General features: G+C 43.4%; 1 protein-coding gene across 2 annotated transcripts in view; it reads left to right on the plus strand.

Moving 5' to 3' along the window:
* Positions 1 to 15,048, plus strand: part of RSU1 (Ras suppressor protein 1) — a 185,887-nt gene extending 170,839 nt beyond the window's left edge. For both annotated transcript variants that reach the window (XM_028156531.2, XM_008148827.3), the window contains one exon: positions 14,846 to 15,048. In XM_028156531.2, coding sequence (XP_028012332.1) covers positions 14,846 to 14,931 — 86 coding nt within the window. In that variant the 3' untranslated portion in view covers positions 14,932 to 15,048. The remainder of the gene's footprint in view (positions 1 to 14,845) is intronic.
* The last annotated feature ends 1,361 nt before the right edge of the window (positions 15,049 to 16,409 follow it).

The raw sequence follows: 16,409 nt of genomic DNA on the forward strand, positions 1-16,409 counted from the left end.
CATTTGTCCTTATCTGCAAAAGAAAAGGAAAGGAAAAGACTTCTCTGTTTAGACAATGTCATTTCTAGTTCAGTGACACTAACTCTATATTTGTGACATCATTTATATCTAGAGCCACAGGGCAAATATGCACCCCACAGGGCTCCTTTGATTCATGTGACATTGTGTAAGGTTTAAATGAGTTAATGTATAGAAAACTCCACAGAGCCTTCATGTGGAAACGCTACAGTATAGTCAGTGCTGCGGGAGTTTTGCTATTGTGATCACCGGCTTAAAAATGTTAGAGGTTGTGAACAACCTGGAGCCATTCATGAAGGAACCATGTGTGACCGGAAAGACTCATATGTCCATAATAAAAATTGATTCTGATTTTTGACTTGTCCAAAGGAAAAGAAAATACCCACTGGTTTTATGATGTTCATTTTAACGTAATTCTCTGTTATAAGCAATTACTATCTTCAGCTAGTTCTTACTAATAGCAGATATGATGAACACTCAACAAAAGCCCATTGTACCTTAAAGGAATGTAATGGGAACCCTGGTCACAGTACGGTGAAAGAGAACCTCCATGAGAGGATGACTGACTGGACTCCCACTGGCCTCACTAAATGGTACCAAGATGCATTTACTCCATTCCCAGCCCTACCTTTAGCCTTCCAGACTCAGAACCCTTGCAGTAACTGAGGGAAACACTTAAGAAACTGATGTAGGAACCAGACTAGAGCAGCCCCTTGGCCTGCGTGGCACACATTCTTTCAGTAGACAGCTCTAAATGTGAAAGGGATATATAATCAACTGATGAGCACGGAATTGGGATATTGGGAAATGTTCCTTGGCTAAGATATTCTTTCAATTTACCAGTAAATATTTATTAGGTGGGCTAGTGTGTGGCAGGTACTGGAGAAACAAAATGATTAAGATAGTCCCTGTTTCAGAGGGACTGTCTGACACTCATATAGTTGGACATTTCCAATACATCATACAGTCATTCATTCAGTCAACACACATTTATTGTGTGCCTATAGCATAGCAGTCACAGAGGATACTCTGTGGCAGGCAAAGTTCCTACTCTCTTGGGATACAGGAAACAATCACATAAACAAAATAATTATATTGTGACTACTTGTGTGAAGGAAATGCATATGGTTAAAGATAAGATAATATGGGCAAAAAAAGACCTCTCTTAGAAATTCATATTGGAAGCAGAAATATATTTTAAAAACTCTTTGGAGACTTTAAGGGAAAAATTGATAGCATTACAGTCATAGTAGGGAACTTGAGCATCCCACTGATATCACTCGATATATCTTGAGGGTAAAAAAAAATCAGCATGGAAACAGTAACCCTAAATGACACACTAGAGCTGGATTTAATTGATATTTACAGAACATTTTCATCCCAGAACATCAGAATATATATTCTTCTCAAGTGCACATAGAACATTCTCAAAGATAGACTATATGTTAGGGCAAGGAGATTGAAATCATATCAAGCATCTTCTTGTATCACAATGGCACGAAACTAGAAATCAACTACAACAAAAAAAACATTCAAAAACATGGAGGCTAAATAGCATGTTATTAAATAATAAATGGATTTCCAATGATATCAAGGAAGAAATAAAAAACTTCCAGGAAACAATTGAAAATGAACATACAACAAACCAGAATCCATGAAACACAGCAAAAGTAGTCCTGAAAGGGAAGTTCATAGCATTACAGGCCTACGTAGAGAAATAAGAAAAATCTCAAATAAACAATCTAACTCTACATCTAAAAGAATTAGAAAGAGCCCAGCCAGCATGGCTCAGTGGTTGAGCATCAACCTATGAACCAGGAGGTCCCAGTTTGATTCTCAGTCAGGACACATGCCCAGGTTGCAGGCTCGATCCCCAGTGGGGAGTGTTCAGGAGGCAGCTGATCAATTATTCTCTCTCATCATCGATGTTTCTCTCTCTCTCCCTTCCTCTCTGAAAACAATAAAAATTTAAAAAGAAAGAGAATGACAAGAAAACCCAGAGTAAGTAGAAGGAAGGAAATAATAAAGATCAGAGTGGAAATAAATGGCATAGAGTCTAAAAAACAATACAAAAGATCAATGAAACCAAGAACTGGTTCTTTGAAAAGATAAACAAGATTGATGAACATTTAGCCAGACTCGTCAAGAAACAAAGAGAGAGCACTCAAATAAAATCAGAAATGAAAGCAGTGAAGTAAAAACTGACATCACGTAAGAATTGTGAAAAAAATACTATGAACAACTATATTCCAACAAGCTGTACAAGCTGGATAGAATGGACAAATTCCTAGAAACATACAATATTTCAAAACTCAATCAGGAAGAATCAGAAAACCTGAATAAGCTGTTAACAAATAATGAAATTAATCCTACCTAATAAAAGGGAAGTATGCAAATAGCCATCACTCCGCTACGCCCATGATTGGGCCAGCGGCAGGCTGGGGGCGGGACTTGGGGTGGCCAATTAAGCTGACAGGAGGAGCGGGGGCGGGGACTCATGAGTCCCTGCCCCCCGTTCCTCCCGCCGGCCCCAATGGCCAGCACTGCGGGAGGACCGATGGAGCCAGCGGAAGGCGCCGGTGAGGGGGTGGCCGATTGCATGGCTGCCAGCACCACTTTTCCACCAGCAGCAGTTTTCCTCTGGCCACCTCCTGATCGGAGTTCCTCTCGGGGTGGCCGATCGCGCTGGCAGGAGGCGCTCCGATCAGCGGGTGGCCAGAGGAAAACTGCTGCTGGCGGAAAACTGGTGCCCACAGCCAGGTGAAGGAAGGTCTATTGCATGAAACTTCGTGCAACGGGCTTCTAGTGTAATAATAACTTAAAATTGATGTCTAACTGCTCCCAAACCAGCCTGTTTGCCCCCAACTTCTCCTCTGCTGGCCTGGTCACCCCTACTGCCCTCCCCTACAGGGTTGATCACCTCCAACTGCCCTCCCTTGCCGGGTGCCTCCCAACTGCCCTCCCCTGCTGGCCATCTTGTGGTGGCCATCTTGTGCCCACATGGGGGCAGAATCTTTGACCACATGGGGGCAGCTATATTGTGTGTTGCAGTGATGGTCAATCTGCACATTACTCTTTTATTAGATAGGATAGAGGCCTGATGCATGGGTGGGGGCTGACTGGTTTGCCCTGAAGGGTGGGGGTTCCCTTGGGGCGTGCGGCAGCCTGAGCGAGGGGCCTGTGGTGGTTTGCAGGCCGGCCACGCCCCCTGGCGACCCAAGAGGAGGCCCTGGTATCTGGAATTTATTTACCATCTACAATTGAAACTTTGTAGCCTGGAGCAAAGCCAAGCCTGCTGCTCGCTCTGCAGCCAGCAGCGATTTCTGTTGGAGTTAATTCACCTTCTATAATTGAAACTTTGTAGCCTTGAGTGGAGGCTTAGGCCGGCAACAGGATGGCTTTCTTTGTTACCGCAGAAACCCAAGCCTCCCTCCTGCTCTCAGTGGCTGTAGCCATCTTGGTTGGGTTTATTTGCATATTTGGTCCTGATTGGCTGGTGGGCGTGGCTGGCTGGTGGGCGTGGCTTGGCTGGTGGGCGTGGCTTAGACGTAGCGAAGGTGCGGTCAATTTGCATATTACTCCATTATTAGGTAGGATAATGAATTCTCAGAAAGAGAAACTAAAAAATAATTCCATTTACCCTTGCAACAGAAATGATAAGATACCTGTTAATAAGCTTAACCAAGGAGGTAAAAGACCTACACTTAGAAACCTATAGGACATTGAAAAAGGAAACAGGAGGATACAAACAAGTGGAAGCATATACCATGTTCATGGATTAGAAGAATTAACATCATTAAAATGTCCATACTACCCAAAGCAATCAATGCATTTTCTATTAAAATACCAATGGTATACTTCACAGATCTAGAACAAATACTCCAAAAGTTTATATGGAGCCAAAAATGCCCGAATAGCCCCAGCAATCTTGAGAAAGAAGAACAAAGTTGGAGGAATCTCAATACCAAATGTCAAACTATACTACAATGCCATTGTAATCAAAACAGCTTGGTAATGGCATAAGAACAGGTATATAGATCAATGGAACAGAACAGAGACCCCAGAAATTGGCCCACACCATTATGGTCAATTAATATTTTACAAAGGAGGCAAGAACATACAGTGGAGTAAAGACAGTTTCTTCAACAAATAATGGTGGTAAAATTGGAGAGATACATGCAAAAAGTTGAAACTAGACCACCAACTTATAGCATACACAAGAATAAACTCAAAATGGATAAAAGACTTAAATGTAAGACATGAAACCATAAAAATCCTAGAAGCAAACATAGGCAGTACAATCTCAGACATCTCATGTAGCTGGATTTTCACTGATACATCTGCTAGGGCAAGAGAAACAAGGGAAAGAATAAATAAATGGGACTACATCAAACTAAAATGATTCTGCACAGCAAAGGAAACCATCATCAAAATAAAAAGGAAACCCAATATATGGAATAACATATTGGCCAATGATACATCTGATAAGGGGTTAATTTCTATAACATACAAAGAACTCATACAACTCAACACTAGGAAAACAAACACTCCAATTACAATACGGGCAAAGGATCTGAATAGACACTTCTCTGAAGTGGACATACTTATGGCCAATAGGCATATGAAAAATTGCTCAACATCACTATTCATCTTAGAGATACAAATTAAAACCATAATGAGGTATCATCTTATACCTGTCAGAATGGCTACTATTAATAAATCTACAAACAATAACTAATGGCAAGGATGTGGAGAAAAGGGTACCCTAGTACAGTGCTGGTAGGAATGTAGATTGGTGCAACCACTGTGGAAAGCAGTATGGAGTTTCCTCAAAAAAATTAAAAATGGAACTGCCTTTTGACCCAATGATCCCTCTTCTGAGAATATAACCTAAGAATCTTGAAATGCCAATCAGGAAGAATGTATGCACCCCTATGTTCATAGCAGTGTTATTTTACAATAGCTAAGATCTGGAAGCAGCCCAAGTGCCCATCAGCAGATGAGTGGATAAAAAAAGCCATGGTACATTTACACAATGGAAAGTATATGACTGTGAAAAAGAAGGAGGTCTTACCCTTTCAACAGCATAGATGGATCAGGAGATCATTACATTAAGCAAAATAAGCCAGTGAGAGAAAGACAAATATCACACAATCTCACTTATATGTGGAATCTAATAAACAAAATAAATGGACGAACAAAATAGGTCCAGAGGCATAGATGCATGGAAAAAAACTGGCAGATGTCAGAGGAAAGGGGCGTGGGGGGAGGGGGAGGACATTAACCAATGAACTTATGAGCAATGTGCATATATTCATAGCCCATGGACACAGACAATAGGTGAAGGCCTGTGGTAGGGTGGGGGCTGGGTGGAGGGCGAGAAAGGGGGGAAATTGGGGACATCTGTAATACTGTCAACAATAAATAAATAAAAATAAAAAGAATAAATAAATATATTGAAATTTTGAGTAGTGCCTCACACTTGCCCTGACTGTTGTAATCTCTCCAGCCAAGTATGTATTGGCAGAATGTGAAATTTAAAGTGGGTTATGTGTTATGGACAAAAGCAGTAATTTGTAATTATATAGTATTAACATCCAGCTATCCATATTAAAGGACCTATTAGGTAATTATTATTTAGCTTTTGGAGGACAGATTTAAGTTAGTGAATTTTAAAGTAGTAGGTTTTTTTGTTTTGTTTTAGGAATCATTTTGAAGGATGTATGCAAATATAAAATTGTTTTTCTTTCTCATATTTATGAATAGGTTTGTATATCTGTGTATTATAAACACGTAGAAACATATGCGGTTGGATCTTTTTATAAAAATCTCTACAGTTGCAAGTACTAGATTACTTAGTAATTCTTTTTATAAATAATATTATTTAATCTCCAGATATGAAATCTATTAAGGAAGTAACTTATTTGGGAACTTAAACAATCCATTAGACTTGTTCTCTTTTTCCTTTTAGTTTATTCTGGAAATTGCAACATTTCGAATTTTGCAGTTTAATTTAAAAGGATTACCTATTTTCTTAAACGCTTAAGCAGGGAAGCAAGTTGCAGTTATTGATTTTTCTCTGCATGTATTCTGTGAAAGCTGTATTTGCTCCTTCCCCAGGGACCATACCTCTGAACTGCATGCTTGCTGGTGACAGCTCAGACCTCTGATACATAACCAAAGACCTTGCCTAATATCCTTGCAACTGCTCAGGGAATTTTTATTAAGTAAAAGCGTCATTAAAGTAGACAGGATGATGAAGTTTAATGAGCATCTTTTGTGCATGAGATTGTTAGTTTTGGTCTGCCAGAATCCTTGTTTCTGTCCTTCAGTGGGGCAGATAGCGAGTCTAGAATATACGGCGTATTTTAAAATCTGCTTTATATTTTATATTTTTGTGTAGGTTAACATCTGTTCTAAACAAGCTGTTTTATGGTGTTTTTTTTTTGGCTATTTATATAGATGCTATTGACACATGTATGGTTATACTTCTTTTTTATACTGTGTGTTGGTTATAATGTGAATGTGAAAGACACATACTACTGTTAGTGAATTACATGGAACCATCACTTGGAGGTTTGATCTCCAAAAACCATTGCTTTTTGAATTAATGAGACTTCTCATGAGAATATGCTTACTGTTAATATTTTTTTCTTTAAGACTCAGCAGTTTATGTGCTAAGGTTCTGTCACCAGCCCCTCATAGCTTCTAGATGGGATAAAGTTATTTCAAATGCTTATTAATAATCTCGGCTTCCCACTCTGTCCACAGATTTATTTGTGGATATTCTAAATTTAGCACCCTACCATAAGATTACAGAGTATAAACAAAATTATTTCTCTTTATCATTGTCACTGGCCACATACTTAGACTTTAAAATTGGTTCTTTTCCTGATCTGTGTAAGGACTTTCCATGGAAACCCCTAAAACAACATGAGGGAGGCAGATGACGTGAACACATGACTTAAGAACAGCATATTGTACCTCTCACATACCTGGCATTCTGAAGCACAATATTTACCTAGCACACATGTGCTTCTAGCAGTGCCTGAGTATACAGAATACAGTAGCAGTGAAGTCAGCTTTCAAGAAAGTGGACAGCTTATTAGGAAGACAAAACTGAGAAATCCACAAAGTTGGGAAACAAGATAACTTGGTGAATCAAGAGTTTGATCTTTGGGAGTGATTGCCTGGGTTTGATCAGGGCCTAAAGTTGCTAAACCTCGGTTTCCTCATTTGAAAAATGAAGACAATAAAGCCTCCATTTCGTTGGATTGCTGTGACAGTGAATGTTGAACGAATGGTAGCCATATTTTACTGTGTCCCTGGAAAGGCACTCTACTGATACTTCGAAATAACAAGCCAGGAGTTGGAATCACTTTATGGATCATCAAGGACTTAATGGTGAAATCCTGATAAATCCCATAGAAACCGGGGGTACAGGGGAGTGGAGGAGGCTGTGGAATGCCTAAAAGTATGAATGAGATCTGAATTACAGAAAGGACTCAGACAGGCATTCCAAGAAATAGTGACACAGATCAGCAAAAAAAACGGACCAGAAGGCGTGCAGGCGGGCAGGAAGGCCAGTCCCAGGCCTCGGGTTGATTTAGCGCTTTTGTATTTTTCACAGCACTTCAGTGAACTGAAACAAGTCTGATGGTCAGATACACCTGAAAGGCAGACGTGCAGGCACTCCCATTTGCCAGCTAGGATAATAGATATTCTGGAAAGAGATGCAAGTCTAGGTTACTCAACTAATACGTGGCAGAACTCGCACTCAGTCCCTCTCTCCTACACTCCACGCTGCCTGCCTCCAGACTAGCCTTACTATACTCAGGTGTGTTAGTGAACAGAGATGAGGCTGGGTAAGTTAAGTGTGACATGGTATGTTTGTGGCGGCTGTATGCCATATACCAGGCTGGGTACTTGATCCCATGGGCAGGGGCTGCTGATTTTCATAAGTAAACCAAGGAGAGATTATTCTGTCACTTGTGTGTAGGACACATTAGAGGAGGGAATGGATCAGCATCAGGGAGACAAAAACGGGACCCATTATAATAATCCAGTGGCCATGTGATAGGGGCCTGGATTGGCATAGGAGGAAAAGAATGGATAAGATCATTTGGTGATGAAAATAAGACTATGCACCATAAAGCGACTAATTAATCCACTGAGTTATGAATCTTTTGAGAAGCTAATGAAAACTGTTCCCCTTCTGCTGAAAAATTCAGCTTTGCTTGGCGTTTCAGATACTTTCCTGGTGCCAGGCTAAGAATGTCTTTTGTAGAGGAAGTGTCGGTCAAACTTGACTCATGTGGTGACGGGAAAAAGAAGCAGACGTCAAAATGACTTCAGTGACTTCAGTTTTGACCCTGAAGGTCTGGAGACATAGAGGGACAGACTGGAAGTCGGGGTAGAGACCTGTTCTGTGCTTTGTTTGCGTTTTAGAGCAACGTGTCCAGATGGGAACAAGGCACAGCAGGGGTTGAAGGTGGCGGTGACTCGGAGGGCTGCTGCTCAGAAATAATAGTTGAAGCTGTGAAATTAGGTGGTTGCTCCAGGGAAGAGAACACAAAGAGATAAATGAGGAAACCCAAAAATCAAAGAAGTGTCCAGAGAGAGAATAGCAGCCAGGATAGTACATTGCAACCAAGGAGGCAATTTTGAAGAAGGAATGGGGTGGTCCACGCTGGTCCTCATTGCTGCAGCCAAGAAGGGATTGAGGGTCTGCAAGAGACCCTTGGGTCCAACAGAAACGATAAGACATGCAGATTTTTTTCTAAAAATGAAGATACACGTAGTAAATAAAAATTTACCTATCAATAATAGAAAAGCATGCTTACCGTTCTGCTTAATATAATAATTGTTTGCAAAATGTATTCTGATTTTGGCATGCTGGAATTTCCTACTGTGCAGTGTTAGATGTACACAGGCAGAGTGTTCAGCTGCATGGAGCTTAAAGTGGCCAGTGCGCAGGCTGCTGGCACAGGATGCCTCAGCAGGGATCAGGCTGGTGACCCCAGCAGTCCCTGAATCATTTCAGGATGATTCCTCTAGTGCTGGTCTTTGGCAAGGAGTCTTGGGGTGACTGCTCAGGGAAGGGCCCATCCCAAAGGGACAAATGGAGAGCCCTCAGGGCCTAGTGGTACTAGCTCGCTCATGACCCACAGCAAGGGCATGCACACACATCTTGCCTTCCCTATTCTCTTCAGCCACGGGAGCCTGTTCATCGGGCCTCTAAGCGTAATGGACCCTTTCCTGTTGTTTTAGATTGTTCTTTTTTGGCTTTTTTTTTCTCCTCCTTAATCATCTCTCAGTGATCATCTAGAAACCTCAGATTTCAGGGGAGAGATTTTCTAAGACTCTGTGCCATAGGTTCCCTTCATTTTCTTGGTTAAAGAGTTTGCCCACTGGCGGCGGCTGCCCCATTGATGACCTTGAGCCAGGCTCCCTTTGCCAACATTCTCAAGCTGGCATAGCCGATTTCATTGCCCACCAGAATCCCCACTGAGAAGGGATGGATGGCAGAGCAAGCGGCATTCCTGGCTGTGCTCTGAGCATGAGGCAGTGGCTGAAAAGTGGAAGGAACTGGCCGCCTTGGCCTGAGTCATGGACCTTCATGAGAGGTTCAAGTGGCGTAGCAACCTGGAACACCTGTTATGTGCCTGAATAGACAAGACCTTGTCCAGTTCCGAGTTCATCTTCTCCAAAGCTTTGTGAGATAGCTGCAAATTTTTATCCTCATTTTGCAAATGAGAACGTCAGAGACTGTGGCAAGTTAGTCACTTGTCCAAAGTCACACATCGTTCAGAGCCAGGCAGGGTGTGGGGAGGAGAGGTAAGTGAAGACTGGGACTGTTCTCCGGGGATCCTCGGGGCAGGCGGGACAGTCCACCTGAGCAGAGTACGGGGGGGATGTGCTGGTCTGGGAAGTGCCTTGTGCCAGGGTCTCAAGGGTGGTTGGAATTTCCCAGGTGGAGGAGGTGGAACAGGTCCAGCAACTGTAATCACCAAAGCCCTAAGGGGAAACGTACTTCACAAGAGGAGGGTATGGGTAATCAGGGCAGAAATCCATCCCAAAGGCTGTGGGCTGTATTAACTAATCGTGTCTTTTCTATATTTTATGAGGCTTTGACATATGGAGGTCTTGCTGGCTGGGAGAGGCTGCCCTTCCAGGGCTAGGTAACTCCTAGAGACAGCAGCCAGCATGCCTGCAGGTGCCTTCCACATACAAACCAACCACTCCACAGCCCACCCCTAGCCGCCCCCTTCATCTAACGCTCACACACCAAGACAACATTTCCCCTCCTCCCTGTACCGGACAACTAGACCTGCCCTGTGGCCCAGAGGCCACTGAAACTATTCCAACTCTCCAATTCCAAACTCTCCCAAACCTGCCTACTCTGCCTCACCCATTCCTTTCCAGGCCCTGCTCTCTCCTACACTCCTTCCGTCTCCTGACCGACCCTCGTACTTCCCCACGTGGCCCTGCATGGTGTGGTTTATCCCCCTCCTGTCAGGAACTGCACATAGTAAAACTTCTTTCAGTGGCATTGACCTCTCTGTGTCATCACTCAGTGACCCTCCATGACCCGCTATAAATTAATCCCAGATACATTCAGAACATGAGCCGTGCGTGTTAGCTTCAGAGAATGGAGGGGGCCGGGACCATCCAGTCTAACTACAGTGAAGAGGGGACAGTTTGCCAACCTGTTCCCCTTCTCCTGGTAGAAACAGTACCCATTATTCCTTTGGGTACACTTCGAGTCTTTTCTGAAACGTAGTTTTTCACTTTCCCTTCTTCTTTTCAGTGCTACCCCAGACAATTTCTATTTTTTTTTTTTCTGCTTAAATTAAGCAGCATCTTCCTGGTAGGCTGCCCTGTGTATGACCCAGAGGGTTTCACTTACTGTATGAGTTCCCTATTGCTGCTGTAACAAGTGACCATGAACTTGGCATCTGAAAACAAATGTATTATCTTATAGTTCTGGAGGTCAGAAGTCTGAAATCAAGGGGTCCACAATGTTGCTTCCTCTGGAGGCTCTAGGGGAGAAGACATTTTCTTGCCTTTCTAGCTTCTGGAAGCCACCTACATTCATTGGGTAGGAGCCCCTTCTTCCATCCTCAAAACCAGGAAGGTCACAGGCTCAAATATCTCTCTAACCTTGACCCTCCTGCCTCCCTCTAGGAATCTTGTCATTCTCTTGGGCCCGCCTGGAAAATCCAGGTTAATTTTTCCAGCTCCAGGTCCTTAACTTCATCACCTCTGCAAAGTCTCTTTTGCAATGTAATATATTCACACGTTTCAGGGATTAGAATGTGGACATTTGGGGGCCATTATTCTGACTACCGCACTTCTCAAATGGAGGCCCCATGACTAATCACTGGTAGGGCCAAGAATGGAGTCTGAGGCTCTGGACCCTGAGACCCTTGTCCTTATTGCTCTGCCACAGTGACGTCTCCACGTGGGACTGGCCACTTAGTAAAGCGGTGACTTGCATCTGCCCACAAAGCTGGAGGAGTGAAAGGATCACGCAGAGAAGGGAGGGCAGTGTCATGCCGGCTCTGCGGTGACTCACCCAGGAAGTGGGGCGCTGCATTTAGCTCTGCCGTAGTTGCTTTCTTCAAAGGGGATTAAGACCTTTCTTCCAGAGATGCTTGGGGATTTGCGTTGATAGAAAACACCTTGTTATTTTTTTTTTTTTTCAGAGGAAAAATCCCTTAGGAAGTAAAGTAATCATATAATTATCTGTATTTAATCTCTCTGACTATAACCCCACGTCGGCCCTATTTTTCAACAGGCATTTGCTGGCCACTTGCAATAGGCTTGTCGTGGTGCCACCCTGCAAGGAAAACCACGTCATTTGGTTTTTACATATGGAGAGACCGAGGCATGGTGAGAGTGAGAGACGCTAATCATTTGACCCGAGTCAACAACCCGGGGGTGACACAACTCGGATTTAAACGTCAGGTTCAGCACGGCTGTGCATCTGGCCCTTCATAGTGACTTGCTGTGCAGCCCCAGGAAGTTCAGGCACAAAGTGGGGTCTGCATAGAAAAAGGCAGGAATGGAAACTTTGAAACATTCCAGGTCCTTCCTAAAAAGAGGAGCCTTGCTGAGTCCCGAGAGCTCTTCTGAAATGACTTTGCTAGATGACCGCTGTCAGGGTCCAGGTAACCCCCATCCCTTCTGGGAAGCCTCCCAGGCCTCTGAGGGAGGACATGGTATAGCAGGCCCTTAGCAAACCTTGCTTCTCCTTCCTCCCACCTCATTTTTGTCATTACCGCTTTCTAGCGCCTAAGTGCTCCTGCATTTCCAAGTGAGGAACCGTGGTATTGTATTCATGCAGATTTTTGTAACTTTTTAAAAAAATATATTTTATTGATTTTTTACAGAGAGGAAGAGAGAGGGATAGAGAGTTAGAAACATTGATGAGAGAGAAACATCTATCAGCTGCCTCCTGCACACCTCCTACTGGGGATGTGCCCGCAACCAAGGTACATGCCCTTGACCGGAATCGAACCTGGGACCCTTCAGTCCGCAGGCTGACGCTCTATCCACTGAGCCAAACCGGTTTCGGCCAGATTTTTGTAACTTTTAAAGTTTGATGTTGTTTGTGAGTAAGAACATTTTTTTTCCCTTATGGGGATAAGGACTCAAAGTAGAGGAGAGCTACATGAAGCTATAAGAAAGCTGGAAAACCAATGATCCTGGGGCCATGTGAATGCACAGAGTAGGCTCAGATCTTTGCTTTGTGCCCAGTGAGAGGAGCCCAGAGACCAGAGGCCTCCCTCGCGGCACATCACACTGAGCCCAAAGCCCCTGAGCTTGGGGAGGTCAGGCTGGTAGTCCATAAGAATGCTTCAGAGAGCGTGTGACCAAGGACTATAATCAACAAGTCTGCTTTGGCTCAGGGTTTCCTCTCCATGTTAGATGCACCTGGGAGGGATCCTGGAGGAATGAGAGAAGGGGGTGTGCAGGTTCCCCCCGCCCCAATAATGCAGGATCATATTCCTATCTCAAGATCTTTATTTGATCACCTCTGCAGAATCCCTTTGGCCAGTAAGGTGGCAATCATAGGTTCCGGGGATTGGGACAAGGACATCCCTAGGGTTGAGGTGGCCACGCCAGTAAAGCTGAACTGGCTGGACTTGCCTCTTTGCCTAAACCAGTGGTTCTGCATCTGGGATCCAAGGCGCCTGGTGTTCATGATGTAGACTTCAGGGAAACCAGGGCATTTGTAAAGTGTGAGGGAAAGGGGCAAACATGGGTTTAAGGATCTGTTTTTCTTGGTAACAGAGTCTCTTGAGGAAGGAGGAGTTTTTCCTGTAGAAGCACAGGGTGGCCCCCTATTGGCCTGGGTAGGCCTGGGCCTCTCCATTAGATTTAGCAAAAAGTCTAAGCACTTACAGAAGTTGAAAGCTAATTTGCAGGCTCAAATGTTACCTGTCCAGGACCTGTGGTACCTCTTTTGCCCAACAGATGGCCCTCTGCTGCACCTGGAGGAGCATCCCGCACCTGGCTGGGTGTAGGCGCTCCAGCCCCTGGTCTGTCCCCAGCCAGCTCCAGGCTCTGCATTCTGAGCTCCTGGGAGCAGAGACCTGTCTACAGATCACTCTTGGTCTTTAGACCACTTTTAAGGAGATGCTTGGAAGCTTCTGGAGAAGACAGAACACAGGATCACCTATCAAAACCCTAGTGTCCAGCTTTCCCTAAGCACTGGATCAGTTGACCAACTTTATGTGCCAGGTCCACCCCTCCGCCGGCCCACCAGTGTCATCGAGAGATATGTACATGCCAAGTAGTGCTGCACTGCACTGGTGAAGTGTGAGCGTCAGGGAGGGTGTCACTTCCTTGAATGGGCCTTAGAACGAGGGAGAACTTGAATATGGAGGTCAGTCTTTGTGTCAGCCCCCCTTGGTTGGCACAAGTCAATTGCAACAAGCAGTCAGGCAGTGCCTTTCCTAGACACTGGACACCTGCCGGGCTCCTGGGGACACAGTTATATCCGTAAGGGGAGTTGAGGTTGGGCTGTATTTATTTTAGGGTGGCTTTTAATTCAGTTTAATCAGAATTACTCATAAATTATCAATTAATTACTATCTGCTGTTCATTTCAATCCTCTCAGCCGCAGAGCTAGCTTGCTCTGCAACGAATGCCATCGCCGTAATTGCAGGGTGCTCTGTCAACATTTAATCAGCGGTACTTATTAACGCGACACTGATGTGTGGTCGCCACCCCAGCACTATCCATCAGGCCTGAGCCGCCAGCGCGGGCTCGGACACCATTGCTCTCTGTCACATTATCCAGCCCCCGAGCTTTCGGGCCAGGCAGGATGCGCACTTCACTAAATGGATACTCTGTCTCTCCAGTTCTACCCAATTTTTGTCATTGTCTACTTAAACACTCACAGCCTTCGGAGATTCTCTCTGGGATGTCTGGGCTAAGCATTATCCGTTCTCACAGTCCGTGTCTCTCTTCCTTCAGTGTTTTTGCAGCCCACCCAATGACTGTGAAATTCCAGAACTGGACCGCCTGGAGTGCTGTGTGTGTGTGTGTGTGTGTGTGTGTGTGTGTGTGTGTGTGTGTGTGTGAGAGAGAGAGAGAGAGAGAGAGAGAGAGAGAGAGAGAGAGAGAGAGGGAATTTTTAATTCTTAAATACAGTGTATGATTTAAAAAGAGAAAGCAGTTGATCTTTTGTTTTTTTGTTTTATTGGCTTAGTGAGTATTCCTGGAGAGGAGAGGAATCTGTTGTTTAAAGCTCTACCAGTACAAGTGTGTCTTGTGTTAGGAAGGGAGATCTCACTGTTTCTCTCTCTCTTTTCAGTCTCTACGGCAGACACATGCAGGCAAATCCAGAACCACCGAAGAAAAATAATGACAAATCGAAAAAGATCAGCCGGAAACCCCTGACGGCCAAGAATAAGTAAGGGGTTCGCATGGCCTGGACTTCTGGTCTCTTTTTTCGTTATTGCTTCTGTTCTCTCTTGCTCTGTCCCACAAACAAATACAGTTAACCCCTGAACAACACTGGTTTGAACTGAACGGGTCCACTTATTCATGGAATTTCTTCAATAAATACTATATATGTATTTTTTCTTCCTTATGATTTTTCTTAATGAGACTTTTTCTCTAACTTTATTATAACATTACAGTATGTAATACATATAACATATAGAATATGTGTTAAACTGTTTGTTATTGGTAAGGCTTCTGGTCATATTAGTAAGGCTTCTGGTCAAAAGTAGGCTATTAGTATTAAGTTTTTGGGGAGTCAGAAGTTATATGTGGTCCTAGCTGATTTGGCTCAGTGGATAGAGCGTCAGCCTGTGGACTGAAGGGCCCAGGGTTTGATTCCTGCAACCTCTGCTGTAGGCTCGATCCCCAGCCCTGGTCGGGGGTGTGTGCGGGAGGCAACCAGTCAGTGTGTCTCTCTCACACTGATGTTTCTCTCTCTGTGTCTCTCCCCTTCCCTTCCACTCTCTCTAAAAATCAATGGAAAAATATCTTCAGGTGAGGATTAACAACAACAAAAGTTATATGTGGGTTTTCAGCTGCTTGGGGGTTGCGAGGGGTTGGCACTTTTCTTCCTAGTGTTTACCACCTTACCTTTTAATTTCTTTTGGTAGGTGGTAGATTTTTATAAGTTCTTAAAACCATTTCCATTTGTTTCCTTAAAATTACCAAAGGTAGGAAAGAAAGCTCTAATTCAACTGCAAATTCCATAGTAGGCACATGTTTCAGTTCCTTGAATAGATGTTCACAAAGCTGCTTGTTATCCAAAGAATAATTAAATCATGTAATCATTTAATGTCACAGTTAACACTGTTCCCTCTTCTGTTTATTCACATAACTCATTCTTTTGCGTTATTAAAAATGTTCCTTCACCACTGAGATATTATGTTAACTTACAAATGATTTTAATAAAATCTTGAATTTGTATCATGTGTTGCTTCTTGAATAAAGAACAATCTGCTCTTATGTATATATACATTTTTTACTTTTTCCTGCAAATTTTCTTGTCCACTTTTATTGGTTATAGATAATAAATTCTGAAACTTTCCATGAAAAAAATGCAAAATTAGAGCTAGTTTCTTCTCACATTGATTTGTCAGTTATTTTGTTTTTTTCTTTGAAGACTGTTGCTAATTTAGGAAGAAGCAGAAAAACAGATCTCGGGGAGATTCTGCCAAAGGATTTTGGAAAGGAGCATTTCTTAGCTGAAGAAATGGTGACAAATGGTGACTTCTGCCCATGGCTGGCAGTTAAGAGCTGTGAAACGGAGAGAGAAAAAAGCTCAAGTATGTTTCTTGTCACTGCAAAAAATCCACTCATATCAAAGCATTCTTCTAAGGGGATTTAGTGATGCCAGAGAAGTGTAAATGCACACA

This window comes from Eptesicus fuscus, chromosome 2 (assembly GCF_027574615.1).
Source record: "Eptesicus fuscus isolate TK198812 chromosome 2, DD_ASM_mEF_20220401, whole genome shotgun sequence".
NCBI classification, from domain to species: Eukaryota; Metazoa; Chordata; class Mammalia; order Chiroptera; family Vespertilionidae; genus Eptesicus; species Eptesicus fuscus.